Source organism: Pseudonaja textilis, chromosome Z, assembly GCF_049901715.1.
Source record: "Pseudonaja textilis isolate UNSWEBS1 chromosome Z, rPseTex1.2, whole genome shotgun sequence".
Classification (NCBI taxonomy): Eukaryota; Metazoa; Chordata; class Lepidosauria; order Squamata; family Elapidae; genus Pseudonaja; species Pseudonaja textilis.
This window is the reverse complement of record NC_142008.1, coordinates 30,216,054-30,232,746: the sequence shown is the minus strand read 5'-3', so window position 1 is coordinate 30,232,746 and position 16,693 is coordinate 30,216,054. Positions and strand designations below refer to the sequence as shown.

Genomic DNA, 16,693 nt, shown 5'->3' with positions numbered 1-16,693 from the left:
ATAACTTGGTTGTGGAAACTGGTTTGCTTCAAATGAGACTTTTTTATTGTGGCCTATCTGAAAGTGTTATCTATCATGTATTAGAAAATAACAGGATTGTCTAGAATACCACAGATCAAATAAAGTAAATTATAATCTTGAAATACTTTAAATTCTCTATTAAGTATTTCAAAAATGAAAGCTATTAAATAAATATGTACAATTCAAGTAAAGAAGTTAGTGACAATTTAAAGTAATTGTCTTTGCACTATACAAAACAACAGAAACAATGCTCGTAAATATCATCTGAAACCCGAAGAGCTCACAATATTGCCATATACAAGCAATACTACGAACAAACACAACTATTTATATAATATAAACACTTCTATTATACAAATGGGCTTTGAAACACAGAATAAAATAAACATCTCCAATTTTTAGACTGACACAATGCTACACCTGTTTTTTGTTAGTTTTCATCTATGATAATCTATGTTAAAACAGGAGAAACTAGCAAAGTTTAACAGCACTAAAGCACAATACGTAATGTATAACTACAAAAGTATAGCAATAAAAATAGGATATATGAGAAAAAATGCCTTGGTGGATTGTATCTACTAATTTGACCATCAAATTTTATCATCCATGAGCTTGCTCAAAAGATGCTTCAGAAATAAAACATTTAAATAAGCAGTTCTCCAAATATCAGAGCTTTCTTTTTTCATTAATATTTCCTCCTACAGATGAATTAGTAATCATGTATAGCAATATCATCAAGTGCTGTCTCCGTTGGATGGTATTTTCAGTTCTACAGAGAGATGCCTCCTGAATATTGCAATAATTTCATAAACTGACAAGCCAAATGTTCTTGTATCAGTCCCCTATTAGCTGTAACTGAAAACTTTAAAAACATACTCATTGACTGTTTTTGGAAAGTTAAATATAATTTCTCTTATTTCTTCTTCTAAATATCCTCTGCCCTGACTTTTAGAAACAAATCTTCCTAAACAACAAATCAATAAAAACCCAAACAAAAAAAATTGTTATCCACTAGGATCTCCAGTATTATTTTCTGTATCTAAATAATTAATTGAATCATTCAGCTAACATCTGCCAGCTGCTTGTCTTAATATCTTTAGAGAAATATTTCTGTCAGGTTTTAAGCAGGTAATAAATCATTCCATCCTTCCAGTTTTACACGTTCTGTGTTCAAATTCTCCTTAAAGCACATGAAAAAATGTAGTTTTTCATATAAAGCTAGTTTTAACGATCAAATACTGAAAGATCTGCAGAATAAGAGCCTTCATTAATTTGAAACTAGGCAGACTAAACAGATGGCTCATCAGTAACATTAAAAAAATGAGATTTACTTACCAAAAATTAAGTTCTATTTTACAATCTAAATAGTATAGGCTAAAAACCAGTCCTTCTCTTTGTACCACAAGGTCTCAAAAGCACACCCCCAGGCTGTTAATAGCAACTGGGGGGGAAGCACAAAACTGAATTCTAATCACTAACTCCCTGTGGAGCAAGCACTTTAAATGCAATAAAACTGCTTCTAATCAAATTGTAGGCTGGGGCCTTTTTCCCCTCCCTTTCTCCATACACACAACAGGTGCGATTGACATATTCTCCATTCCCTGCCAGGCAATATCATTCTCCCACCCTAAAGTAGACCATAGGTTTCCTTTACAGACTTTATGTTCACTTTCTTTTGAACATTTCAACCTATTTAAGCAGCTCTTCATAGAAATGTAAAGTAAATAGCTGATCTGGTGCAAAGGGTGGCAATGGATCCTGTGGTTAAACTGCAGCCTTCCAATGGAAAGAAAAGATGCTTTAGAAATGTAAAGCAGGTCTGTGTCTGGCCAGCAGGTTAGCTCTCCCTATGCTTGATCAATTATTAACTCCATTTTTTTATCCACAAACCCAGAAAGTTCCAGCCTAAAGCTGATTTTCCGTTGAAAAGTATAATGCGAATTGGGCTGCAAACAAAGCTTATGATAAAGAACAAAGTGTTCAGAATCTTTAGGTAATTTTATATGCCTTCTTAACATAAGATATTTAAACTTTAAAATACCTCCTTCCAAAACTAGTACATGAAGTTAACAAACGAAGTTTAATCATCATAAAAGATAAATCAATATAAAAGAGAGAAACTCAACCTCTGATGGTCAGATAGACCCATAATAGAAATTTGGGTACTTCTACCCTAGAGCAGAAAAATGGGAAAAATTGATGGTGACAAGTGTATTTGACAATAATATAATTGCCGCCTGTGTTAGTCAAAACATCAGTAAATTATCACAAAAATGTGATACCAAATAAATCTCACTGGTAGCATAGAATAGAAAATGCTACCTCAAGGCTTTTTCTCTCTAATTAAAAAAAATTATTTTAAGTCTGTTTTTTATTCCAGAAATGTACTCAAAATTTCATTTATATAGTTCAATTGAACAAATACATTCTTCTATGTAATTCAATTATAATGCTAGCTTTATCCAAACATGAGCTTACACTAGGAGAACAAGCAATATTACATGTGGCATAAGCACATTATCTTTCCTAAGACAGCAATTTGCAATTATCGCAATGATTGACAAAACCAATGAAATCACCTTCTACAATAGATAGACTGTTTTCTTATCTTTAATATATAAATGTTGAGGATGTGGTTAGAGCAGATTTGAGCATATCAAATGGCAGAGGACTGTCTCTTTGCTTAGATAATGTCAGATACAGCCAAATTCTAGCTCCTGCTACAGTATTTTAGAACAGATTATTAATTTAATAATCAATATCCACACAATCTATCCTTAAATGTATTTACTGTCAATTAATCAAATGCCCACTTAGCTTTTAAAGGTCACTTAATGCTTCTTTTAGAACTGTTAAAGTAACATAAGGCATTATCTTAGTAATATGAAATAATTTCCTTTTAAAAAACAAAGCAAAATGCATTAACCCGATTAGCTAAAATTAGCTCCAAAATTACTGGTCAAACTCAGTAACATTACAATGAAACGTTTTAAATCATATGCAACTCTACAAACATATACATTTATATATTTGTTTATGTTCATTAAATACACATTATTGTGGCAACTTAAATTAAATATACTAATTTATATAAATTTATCACTACTTCTTCCAGAAAGAGCACCTAGTAGACTATCATGCATAAAATGAATATAATTATCAGATTCATTTAAATGTACAGTGTAGCACAATTACAGTTGTAACAATGAACAGAATATTAAAAATATATTTTCAACAGCTTAGAAGTATGGCAAACTCCTTATTGTGTCTACCCTATATGAGCTCTCTTTTGAAAATAAACTAAAATTTAAGGTATTTGCTGAAACAAAAAGTAACTTTAGCTAAAAGACTCATAAGGAATATGAGGAAAATATAAAGGTATCTCTTAACTGAATATTTTATTTAAACTAAATGTTAGAATTATGTGATGTTTTATTGCGAGCAGCATAAGACAAAGAAATCAGGTACGCAAACTGAAAATAAATTAGTGAAATATATTTTAAAATAATACTCATGTAGTTTATCTGTAAGAAAAAAACAGCTCATTGTAACCTACATCAGACAGAAATAGGCAACCTGAATTTGCTTTCATCATTCCTTACTACTGAACTACAAATTTCCATTAACTTTAGCCAATGTATGGTTAGGAATCTGGTAACATCTATGAGCCATAGACTGCCCCAACCATCAAAGATAAAACTCTTTATTAAAAATCTGCTACTATATGATTGTTGTAACACCAAGAGCAGCAGCATGTAAAATGCTAATCAAGTATTATTGATAAAATACTTTAGATTTTAATTCCACAATATACTTTATAGTATGTTATTACATCTTTTCTAATATATCTTAACATATTTGCTCACTATGGTTCCTTTTATCCATAAGAAAACTAAGCTATGATGCTCTTGAAGTTGTTTTGAAAGCAAAGTATAAATAAATGTAACAAAAAAAGAGTACTGTGTTGACACCAACTGAACAAACACATTCAACTAAAACTGCAATATGCCCCCATGTGTGGGCTAAGGAAGAACATATAGAACAGATAAAATATGGATAAATTTCAAATGGGCTGGAGGAAAGGAAAGAGAAAAGGAAATGAAAGAAATGTATGTAACATGTAAGTGAAAATGTAAAAACTGAAAAATCTTAAAAGCAGAATTCAAGATGTATTTTTGTTAAAAATAAATAAACCAAAGCATATAAAAGATTGTAAAGGAAAAAAAAATACAAGCTTTTTAAGAATGAGCAAGCAAATAAAAATCAAGGACGTTCATTCATTTAAATTTACATCAGGAATTTTTAATTATTGAACTATTTCATAATTAAGATTCCTCAAAATGATCCTAAAAACTATCTAATCATATTTTAAAATACACTGCTCAAAAAAATAAAGGGAACACAAAAATAAGACATCTAGATCTGAATGAATGAAATATTCTTATTAAATACTTTTGTTCATTACATAGTTGAAAGTGCTGACAACAAAATCACAAAAAATTATCAATGGAAATCAAATTTAGCAACCCATGGAGGTCTGGATTTGGAGTTACACTCAAAATTAAAATGGAAAAAAACACTACAGGTTGATCCAACTTTGATGTTAATGTCCTTAAAACAAGTCAAAATGAGGCTCACTAGTGTGTGTGGCCTCCACGTGCCTGTATGACCTCCCTACAACACCTGGGCATGGTCCTAATGAGGTGGCGAATGGTTTCCCGAGGGATCTCCTCCCACAGCTGGACTAAAGCATCCCCCAACTCCTGGACAGTCTGTGGTACAATGTGGCATTGATGGATGGAGCGAGACATGATGTCCCAGATGTGCTCAATTGGATTCAGGTCTGAGGAATGGGCGGGCCAGTCCATAGCATCAATGCCTTCGTCTTGCAGGAACTGCTGACACACTCCAGCCACATGAGGTCTAGCACTGTCTTGCATTAGGAGGAACCCAGGGCCAACCACACCAGCATATGGTCTCACAAGCGGTCTGAGGATCTCATCTTGGTACCTAATGACAGTCAGGCTACCTCTGGCGAGCACATGGAGGGCTGGGCGGCCCCCTAAAGAAATGCCACCCCACACCATTACTGACCCACTGCCAAACCGGTCATGCTGGAGGATGTTGCAGGCAGCAGAACGTTCTCCACGGTGTCTCCAGACCCTGTCACGTCTCACATGTGCTCAGTGTGAAACTGCTTTCATCTGTGAAGAGCACAGGGTGCCAGTGGCGAATTTGCCAATCTTGGTGTTCTCTAGCAAATGCCAAACATCCTGCACGGTGTTGGGCTGTACGCACAACCCCCACCTGTGGATATCGGGCCCTCATACCACCCTCATGGAGTCTGTTTCTGACCGTTTGAGCAGCCACATGCACATTTGTGGCCTGCTGGAGGTCATTTTTCAGGGCTCTGGCAGTGCTCCTCCTGTCCCTCCTTGCACAAAGGCGGAGGTAGCGGTCTTGATGTTGGGTTGTTGCCCTCCTATGGGCTCCTCTACGTCTCCAGATGTACTGGCCTATCTCCTGGTAGTGCCTCCATGCTCTGGACACTACACTGACAGACACAGCAAACCTTCTTGCCACAGCTTGCATTGATGTGCCATTCTGGATGGGCTGCACTATCTGAGCCACTTGTGTGGGTTGTAGACTCCGTCTCATGCTACCACTAGAGTGACAGCACCGCCAGCATTCAAAAGTGACCAAACCATCAGCCAGAAAGCATAGGAACTGAGAAGTGGTCTGTGGTCACCACTCCTTTATTGGGGATGTCTTGCTAACTACCTATGCTTTCCACCTGTTGCCCATTCCATTTGCACAACAGCATGTGAAATTGATTGTCAATCAGTGTTGCTACCTAAGTGGACAGTTTGATTTCACAGAAGTGTGATTGACTTGGAGTTACATTGTGCTGTTTAAGTGTTCCCTTTATTTTTTTGAGCAGTGTAATTATAAGGCAAACTGGAATATGTAGCCCTTATAAATTCTACAAAATAAGTTCAAATAGTTGGCTAGAAGACCAACTAGGAAGACACAAAATACATCTTGAAAGTGAATGGGTCAATGCCTGGACAGGAAGTCCTCAATTTAGTGACATAAGGCATCTGGAGCTCCGGTAAACAAAGAATATAAATTAATATTTAAATATATGTATCTGTTCCATTAAATGTATTTTGCTTCTTCTACATAAAGAACAATGCAAAGGATTATACACAAAACGCAAACCATCCTTATCCTCAACATGTTGGAGATTTACACAATTGAAAAATAATAATTGCATGCTTCTAAAATTATCTTTGCAGCTATTGAGGTGCAGAAACTTTTATTTAGAAAAATAAAAAAGCTATAATTTAAAGCATGCTGAATACTGTATTCCTCATCAATCCATGAATGTACCTAGAACTGCACACTGTACAAAAACACCAACTGTGCTGAGAACATCTTCATTTAATTATAAGGCTGCAACCCTGTACTTACTTACCTGGGAATAAGTTCCACTGACCTCAATGGGGCTTACTTCTGAGTAGACATATAGAAGATTGCACTGTTAAATACAGACAATGAAACACAGCCATGATTCGCTCATCAGCAGAACTCATTCCAAAGTCAAAATCTTTATACACTGAACTGGAAAAATGATATTTATAGTTTTACTTGTTTCATTATTTAAAAGTAACATAATCATGAAGTGAGTTAACTTCTTTGACCAATGATTCACATTCTGTAATATGGAACGATGCTCTTTCTCTTAACTTCTTACTCAAGTATTCATTAAAAAGAGTTAAGACCGCTGTGTTCTTTTCTCACACTTATGGAAGATGTTTGTAAAATTTCACAAGCAAGAGAGGAAATAAATAAGCAAGCAAAAAAAAAATCAATGATCAATCTGTGTTCACACCACTAGGATGACGACAAAAAAAAAAAAATGATTTCAGTGCACAATGCACAGTGAGGATGCATTACAGTAAATGCAAACCATGACCAATAATTCCAACAGACTCTCACCTTTATCACGGTCATAAAGCACGTCTTCTGTAGAACAAGGACTCCCATCCTGTGATTCAGGATGACAAATAGGAGAAATGCATGGAGAATGGCTGCTACAGCTGCTACTGCGCTCCTGGACTGAAGGTGTTTGTGTATCAATGCTTCTTGTGCTGCTGCTACGATAGTGAGCAGGTAGGGGTGCTCTCCGACCATCAGGAATATCTAAGGGCTACAATACAAATATTATTCTTAACAAGCATAGTAAGAATTAATCCTTCCATAGGCAATTTGACCTGTCCTCTTTCAATGTCCTTCATGCCAGAGCTGACCTTGCAAAAGGACAAGAAATTCATTTTCCTACAAAAGAATATTTCGGCTTCAACCATAACAACACAAGAGCACACAATAGATACAAACTCAAGGTTAACCGCACCAAACTTGATTGCAGGAAATACGACTTCAGCAACAGAGTGGTCAATGTCTGGAATACTCTACCTGACTCTATGGTTTCTTCCCCAAAATTTTAACCTTAGACTGTCTACTGTTGACCCTTTCCTAAGAGGTCTGTAGGGGGTCTGCATAAGTGCACCAACATGCCTACCATCCCTGTCCTATTGTTTCTTTTATTTTTCTTATATGTATCCATTTCATGTATCCATAACTATGTTTATTCTTAAATATATTATCTTGTAAGCGATTGACAAATCAAATTAAATAAATAAAAAATAAAGAAGCAAAATACCCAGTGGTATGCCATGCATCAGTGCATAGGGCTACGAAGGAGAATAAAATAAATTGCTTTACTATGAAGGTCATATTCTTAAAAAGATGTCAGGACTTGTTTAAGTTTCATACTGAAATTTATGTACCAAACCTATTCTCTCGATATTTCACAGTAATGAAACAATTTTGTTACTAGTAGCAAAAATGCCATTAAAAAGCAGGAAAGAAGTTTAAAGAAACTTCACATAATGTGAGAGGATACAGCAAACCTATAATTCCAATATTCCATATTATAGAATATAATACATAATAGCAGTTTTTTTTAACAAACTAACTTATCCTGCACAAATCAAGTATTCCTATATGGTTTACATGCCTGTTATTACGAAAGGAAAATTCAATTTTCCCCTCGTCTTTCATTTTCATTAAGAATCCTTCTGCTAATGCAAGTTACTGTAGTTACTAAACAATATATTTCCTCCTGCCCTTTCCTGTAAAGCTGTTATAGGCAGTCCTCTTTGAATGACCTATTCATTCATTAACTATTTGAAGTAACAATGACACTGAATAAAGAGGATTCATGACAGATCCTCATAGTTGGAACTGTCAGAACATTCTTGTATTCACAAGATCATCATTTCACTTCACTGCAGGTTTCCAGTAAAGTCAATGGGGAAGCTGGCAAGAGATTGCAATAGGGATCATCTCATTATGGGACACTGTGATCACTTAGGATTTGCATAACAACAGCAACTTAGATTGCCATAATTGCTGGTGTAAGTCAGTGTGATCACATGACACTGCTTTATATTACTGCTTAACAATACAACTGCCGAGCCCAATCACCATTATTATGCAAGGACTGCCTATATTAATATATAAAAGATAAGTGTACCTATAAAATTAAATAGTTTAATTTCTAAAAAAAAAAAAAGATTTATTTTAAGAGCATTTTTCTAAGCAAGATTCTAGATGCTATTTGATAATTTTTTATGACTTACATCTTTCCACTTGGCATTTTTTTTCTTCAGGTTTCAAACAGCTAAACTTATGCATATAGCTTTGTGTTCTGTGAGCAAAGCAACTCTTGCAAGACAATTTTCCATTTTATTTCAGCCAATGCTCCAAAATCATAATGACTGCCACAATAAAAGCTCTATATGCTATAAGGTTTTCCCCCATCCTAGATACTTTATTTTCATAGTGGTGAAGAACTTTATTCGTTCTCTACCACCAGCAATATCATTTTGTCATCAATATTTGCCAAAGCATCCCTAGTTGCAATAAAATAAAGGGATTGCCACTTTAATGGCATATATATTATATCTAAGAATCTACAAACATGCTGTAGTTTATTAATAGTTGTATAATACAAAAATTTGTTTGCCTTACCTTACAACATAAACCAACACAACACACACCTTTATAAAAGCCTTTTCCCCTTAGTTTTGTAAATCATTGACCTATATTAATTGTATCATAATTATCTTTTTAATTTCAAATAGTTTTATGAAAGTTTATGGACTACTTAATTCTGTGTGCTTGCATATGTGTTACATTTCTTTTCTAAAACAGTATTCAAAACCTTTCTGTATTTTTTCCACTTTATTTAAATGTCTTAATACAAACATGCTGGAGCATACTCAGAAGTAGAAGACATAAAGCCTTATTTCATAAAATTATCTAAGAAATTGTAACTGAGCAGAAGACAAATTTTGTTGTGTATAATTTATTAAGTTTAAATTGGGCAAAGTAAAACTACTCTATATTTTTGTGAGTGGTGTTTTTTTTGTTTTGAATTTTTTGGGGAAAGGATGACTTTGAATCCACGTTACAGCATATGAATGATAACAAAATAACAAGAGTTTGAAGGGACTCTGTAGGTCTTCAAGTCCTTCCCCCTGCTTAGATATGAAACCCTATACCAGTAATGGCAAACCTTTTGGGCAGAGTGTCCAAAGCACATGCATGCCCGCACTTTCCCAAAATACAAGACACGCCCATTCCCACATGTGCGTTCCTGTGGCCCACCCCTCACACATGCACCCTGCCTCACGTATGGTGGCAGAGACCCAGCTGGATGGAGGGAAGCGCATGCACGGTTACACTGGTTATGGGGCAATGGCACGCATGCCCAACAAAGAGGGCTCTATGCCACCTCTGACACTCGTGCCATAGGTTCACCACCACTGCCCTATACCATTCTGAAAAAATGGTTGTCCGATCTCTTCTTGAAAATCTCCAGTGTTGGGAGCACCCACAACTTCTGGTGGCAAGTTGTTCCACTGATTAATGGTTCTGTTAGGAAATATCTCCTTACTTCCTTGATTAGTTTCCATCATGGCTTCCTGTCCTGCCTTCAGGTGCTTTGGAGAATAGGATGATACCCACCCCCCTTCTTTGTAATAAACCTCTTAGAAGATATTGAAACACTATCATGTCACCCCTAGTCCTTCTTTTCATTGAACTAGATGTATCCAATTCCTGCAACAGTTCTTCCTATGTTTTAACCTCCAGTCCTCTAATCATTTTATTCCAAGCGTGGTTTTACCAAAGCATTATAAAGCAGTGCTAACACTTTATATGACCTTGATTCCTGGTGGCAAGTCCTTTCAGTATTTCTGGCAGATTTCAGAAATGTTTGCCGCTGCCTGCTTCCCAGGTCTGAGAGTGACTGACCCAAAGTCACATAGTTAACTTCGGGTCTAAGGCAGGAATAGAATTCATGATATCCCAGTTTTTTGCAAAGCAATTTTCTGGCATATTTGCCACCATATGAAGATATTCAAACTCTTTCCTGTTTTTCAGGATCTTATCTGTCTGACTACAAACAATAAGAAAACTATCTATTCTGGGCAAAAAAACAACTGTGAAGCAAGGAGCAACCTCAATAATCTCAATAATCTCCTCAATAATTGAGGAGTAATCCTCAATTTATGACCATAATTGAACCCAAAATTTATGTTGTTAAAAATTTGTTAAGTAAATTTGGCCCATTTTATAACTTTTCTTGCCACATTTGTTAAGTGAATCACTGCAGTTGTTATATTAGTAACATGGTTGTTAAATGAATGTGGATTCTCCACTGATTTTGCTTGTCAGAAGGTTGCAAAAATGAACACTGCAGCCATCATATATATGAGTCCATTGTCAAGCATCTGAATGTAAATCACATGACCACGGGATGCTGCAATGGTCATAAGTGTGAAAAATGGTCATAAGTCTCTATTTTCTATTTTCAGTGCCGTTGTAATTTTGAACAGTCACTAAATGAACTGTTGTAAGTCAAGGATTACCTGTATCAACTTCCTGCTACCTTCACATATTGAGTTTCCTTGTGAGAATCTGGTAGGTAGCATGTGAAATCTGCTGTTTCTTTCCTTTCTTCCTTCCTAACCAAACTGTTCCTTTCCTTTCCTTCCCTTCCTCCCTCCCCACTCCCTCATTTTGTCATCATGTCCTTCCTTCCCCCTCCCTCTTTAGAATTCTACTGTCTTCCCCAATTATTTTGCTTGTGGGAAGCTTACAGAAAGCCAGCAGGAAACTGCAAGTCCAAGGCCACCAGATAAATAAATGGCTGTTGCTATGTAGAGGGGGGAATGCAGGAAATGGTATGTGGGTGTGCACAAGAGGTGCTGCACAGGTTAGGAAGGACATGTGGGTTTGCCCAAGAAATATTGCACGAATCAGGGAAGGGTGTAGGAGTGGTAGTGTAGGCTGTGAATGGTGCCTGGAGGTGCTTGGGAGTACAAGATAGATGGCTTGCAGATCAAAAAGGGCCTGCAGGGAGCAGTGCAAAATGGGAAGATGTTTTGGAAGGGGAGAAGGGAGAAGGCCAGACTTCTTGGGAGTGAAGGGAGAGGCAGGAGGCATGTACACTATTGGACCTAGCTAGTTGAGGCTTTCTGACCTACAGTACGGGAGAGGGAAGTTGCAGCACTTCCATGGTTGTAAGGTCATAAGGAAACTTAAAACCATGAATAGAACTGCCTCATAAGATTCTTAATAGTCTACCATTTATACCTATGTATAAGCCACCCATGGATAAGCCATTTTTCATGGTATTTTGGTTAAAAATTTGAGGGACTGTATATTTGCCGATAGTCTTACATATGAAGGAAAATATAGGTACTTTTTTTAAAGTGTGTGTATACATGCAAATAAGTCCATCCATGGATAAACTAGTTTATCCATGAATATATATATAAGAATTATTTCATTTCATTTCATTTTTTAAAAAATATTTGTACAATTACTAATATTGATTGGATTGTTCTACGATCACAATATATTCAAAAGTAAAAAATACAATTTCTTATATTAGTCACTTTACGTATATGGATATGCAAACTATCTAGAGTGTCCATGTAAAATTAGCTTTTAATGTAGGTCAATGCATCAGATTGGCCTTGAACTTTCCAGAAAAGTAATTAAGATCTAGTTGCTTCAGCTGGTCCTCGGTGTTTACTGTCTGTCATGGAGACTAAATATTTTGTGGTTATTCCTGGGTACATGCATAGTTTACATGGTTTTAATCTCTTTACTGAGATTACATAAAATGCTTGGTCAGATGTGCTTACAATATATGACTAGAAAAATAAAACTAAATGAATAAATTACATTCCTAGAACATGTCTTTTATGATAGTCACTCACAGCATTCCCTTACCTTCGATACTTCCTCCTTTCCACTGTTATCTCTGATGAATACTTTTTCTAATTCAGGACTTATTCCTTCTACATTGCACGGCACACGTGAGATTGTTGATTTTGGCACTGAAATATTTGACAGTGGCATAGGTACTGATCTTGAGATAGAAGCCTTTAAAACAAGTGAAATGTATGTTCAATTAGCTTAAAAGATATAGCTAGGGATACCAAGAAATAAGAAACTGAGTTATGTACTTATTTGAAGTGACACACATTCATTTTTAAATGCAAAATGATCTAACTTGATGCAGATTTCAGATGAAAAGGATTGAATTGAGGAAAGAAAAAATATCCTACCTTGGTTCTCATACACAATTAGCAGCTCAATGCTACACCCTATTATTAAGTATTGTACCTTATGATTCTTGACTCTTGTATCTTTTCTTTTATGTACACTGAGAGCATATGCACCAAGACAATTCCTTGTGTGTCCAGTCACACTTGGCCAATAAAGAATTCTATTCTATTTTATTACTTCAATTAATTAGCCTATGGCAGTGTTTCTCAAGATATGCTGGCTGGGGAATTCTGAAATTTATTTTGGCTGAAGAATTCTGGCAGCTGAAGTCCACATTTTAAAAGCTGTCAAAGTTGAGAAACATTGATCTATGGTATCAGAAAAAACTGTATCGTATGAACATGGACAAATGGTATGATATGGATAGTAATAAAAAAGTCACTACATAAATCTCATGTATACGTTGAAAACATATGTACAGTCTACCAACTCTCTCTCAGGATTGTTATTTAAGGGAAAATAGGAGGAAGGACAATTATGTATGTTCTCCACCATGGATTGACCAAAGTATTATATAAAATAAGTCAGGAAATAATAATAACACTAATAATATTAAATGAATCAATAACAGCAATAATACTGGAAGCGATAGTAATGGGATATAATGATATTTAACAAACATACACAATATAGCACAACAGACTGATTCCACCTGGTTTACCTATATCACCAAATCTACAGAGACTGTTACAGCAATTCATTAGGAGAAAAAGGAGACTGTTTATTTAAAGAGTGTCTAACGCTGAACTCAGAATGCAACTCAGTGATCTACAATTAGTAAACCAATCTGATGTTTTATCTCTGTAATTTCACTTACATAATTTGAAAATGTAATTTTTAAATTCCTTGCTCTAATTATCAGATAGTTGAACTGCTGCTTTTACCAAGGATGCTTCAAATTGTAATTGTAAACTACTAAAAATCTTTTCATATCAATGGGATAGAAACTTCATGTTATGTGCCATTTACACTCTTTCCTGGATAGGAAAAGTCTCCATTTAGGAACTAATGACTTGGTCATCTCCTGACTGGATTATTGTAATGTACTGTACATGGTGCTACTTTTGAAAAGTATCCAGTTACATGTTGCAGAATATGACATGAGCAAAAAAGGGTTTATGTAATATCTTTGCTCTGTGAATTTGCATTGGATGCCAGTTTACTTCTGGATGCATTTCAAGGTGTTATTACTTAAACGCCCTACATCCCATGGGGTCAGGCTGCCTACAGAACCATCTTTGTCCCATTATATTGTTCTGTCTCACTGAGTCAGAGAGGGAAAACATGTTGTAGACCCAATAAGTTAAAGAATTACAACTGGAAGGATGTAGGAAGAGTGCCTTTTCTACTATTGCCCCACCTGTGCAATAAATATCCTTTCCCTTGATGTAAGACAGGCTCCCACTCTTTCAGTCTCTTGCAAAGGAGTTAAAATGTGGTTCTGCAGCCTTGCACAAGGAGCTCAGAGAAGCACACTACCATGGGGATGGTTGATGTCCTGAAAGCCATCCCGTCAGTTTTTAACTAATTTCTAACAGATTTTAATCAACTTTGCCTCCTTTTACATTCTACATTTTCTAACTTTTTAATTTTTATATGCTGTTTTTATATTTTAGCATTTTATTATACAACACAGTCTGAAGGAGTTGAACAATTCAAAATGTGGAAAAAAATAATAGATATGTTTGATAAATAATGCTATGTATTCTATATGGCATTGTCTCTTAAGATGGTTCCGAAACCATTACTGTCAGAATGCAGTGGCTGAACTGTTAGCCAGGGAAATTTATATTGCAGGATTGCATCTTAGATTCTTGCATCAATGTCAATAAGCTTCTGGGCCCCAATACAAATTGCTGATGATTATTTTAAAAGGCACCATAATATAAAATTGCTTGCCATTGCAATTTCTGACCTAAACACCACGAGGCGATAGATAGATAGATAGATAGATAGATAGATAGATAGATAGATAGATAGATAGATAGATAATGTGTGTGTGTGTGCGTGTGTATGTGTGTGTGTGATCTTTAAGGACCGTTGGATAGTCCAGAGGCCTGCTTTAATCAGAGACAGGGAACCCTCTTAATATTTGCTCCCCCCTTTTTTGGTAAAATCAATTTATAACAATTAGAATATATTATTATTATTATTATTATTATTATTATTATTATTATTATTATTATTATTATTATTATTGGATAATATTCAGTTATTCTTATTATTATATACTTTAATTATATCTGTGCATAGCAACTGTATATATAAACTTACTGTGCTGTTACCAGACAGATAATGAGATGAACAAATTTTTGGAGCCAAATTGAGAATACCTTTCAGGGCTGTATTTATAAATGAGTGATCCTGTAGTCACTGGCCCTCAAAAGCTTCCTGCACAGGCAGACACAGGCCTTGGTGCTTGCTGTTACTGTGCTGCTAATTTCTGTGAGGGCTGCCAACTTAAAAAAGAGAAACCGAAAATAAACCTCAGAAAGAAGTCAATAATTGGAGTAATTGTCCCCTGAACCCTCAGAAAGAGATTCTTGTGAGGGGAAATGGCCCCTCACCAAATAAATAGATAGTGAACGCAACAGAATATGAACAAAATGGTGCCGGTGCTTATTTTAGGCGCCAAAATGTAGCAGCAACCGTCACCTCTTGTTATAAGCCGATGCAGAGCTAACCAAACAAGGCGATCTAAGGAGAATTCGGACTCAGAAGCCCTCTTTCTCTAGGTGTTCTGATCGGGGGAGCAGAGAAAAGCCTCGACAATTTAAATTGGCCGCTCATCTTTTAAAGCGGCGCAGCAACAGGGCTTCGTGATGTCAAGCCAATCTGCAATGTCAAGTGGTTGTGCTTCCAATCACCACGAAAGCGACTGAGGGCTCCCTGGGGAGCCAATGGGTATTCTGATGGCAGTCCGTGCCAATTTGTCGTCGGAATAATGTTGTTTGAAAGGAATTTAGAATTGAGTTAGAATTAAAATTTAGAATTACCAATTTGAGTATTAAGTTGTAATTCAAATCTGTTAATTTCTCCTAATCCGACCAAGGAACAATCAAGCTGCCTACCTCACGAAGGCTGAGCTAAAATTGGGGGACGCTAAGGAGGAGTACGTGGAGGAGGAGCGTCCTATCAATCAAGCCCAGCCTATCCAATCTAAGTCTAAGCACTTCCCACTGCTGGATGCTCGTCGCAGCTCATTGGAGAATTCCCATAACCTAAATATATTTGAATTAAAATTTCAAACATTTCAGCTTCAGTAAAAAGAACTTTAAATGGTTTAGAACCGTGATGGCGAATCTATGCCATGCATGCCAGAAGTGGCATGCAGAGCCATCTCTCTGGGCATGCAAGCTGTTGCCCATTGCTCTTAACTGTGAGAGGGATCTTGGAGTCCTAGACAAACAGCTAAATATGAGCCAGCAGTGTGCAGCCGCTGCCAAAAAAGCTAATGTAATCCTAATTGTATTAACAGAGGGATACAGTCAAGATCAAGGGAAGTACTAATACTACTCTATAAAGCCTTAGTAAGACCACACCTAGAGTACTGCATCCAGTTTTGGTCACATTATAAAAAAGATGTTGAGACTCTAGAAAAAGTACAGATAAGAGCAACCAGGATGATTAGGGGACTGGAGGCTAAAACATACAACAAACAGTTACAGGAACTAGGCATAGCTAGTCTAGAGAAGAGAAGGATCAGGGGAGACATGATAGAGGTCTTCCAATATTTGAGGGGCTGCCACAGGGAGGAAGGGGTCAAGCTATTTTCTCAAGCTCCTGTAGGCCAGACAAGGAATAATGGATGGAAACTGAACAAGGAGAGATTTAACCTGGAAACACGGAGAAACTTTCTGACAGTGAGAACAATCAACCAATGGAACAGCTTGCCCTTGGAAGTTGTGGGAGCGCCATCAGTTGAAACTTTCAAGAAGAGATTGGACTGCCATTTGTC

General features: G+C 36.2%; 1 protein-coding gene across 4 annotated transcripts in view; it reads right to left on the bottom strand.

Moving 5' to 3' along the window:
* The window catches only part of GLCCI1 (glucocorticoid induced 1), a 52,030-nt gene that overhangs the window by 3,561 nt on the left and 31,776 nt on the right, over positions 1–16,693 (bottom strand). For all 4 annotated transcript variants that reach the window (XM_087918135.1, XM_026706319.2, XM_087918136.1 and 1 more), the window contains 2 exons: positions 12,397–12,549; positions 7,024–7,234 (listed from right to left, as the gene is read on the bottom strand). In XM_087918135.1, the coding sequence (XP_087774261.1) occupies positions 7,024–7,234; positions 12,397–12,549 (364 nt within the window). The remainder of the gene's footprint in view (positions 1–7,023; positions 7,235–12,396; positions 12,550–16,693) is intronic.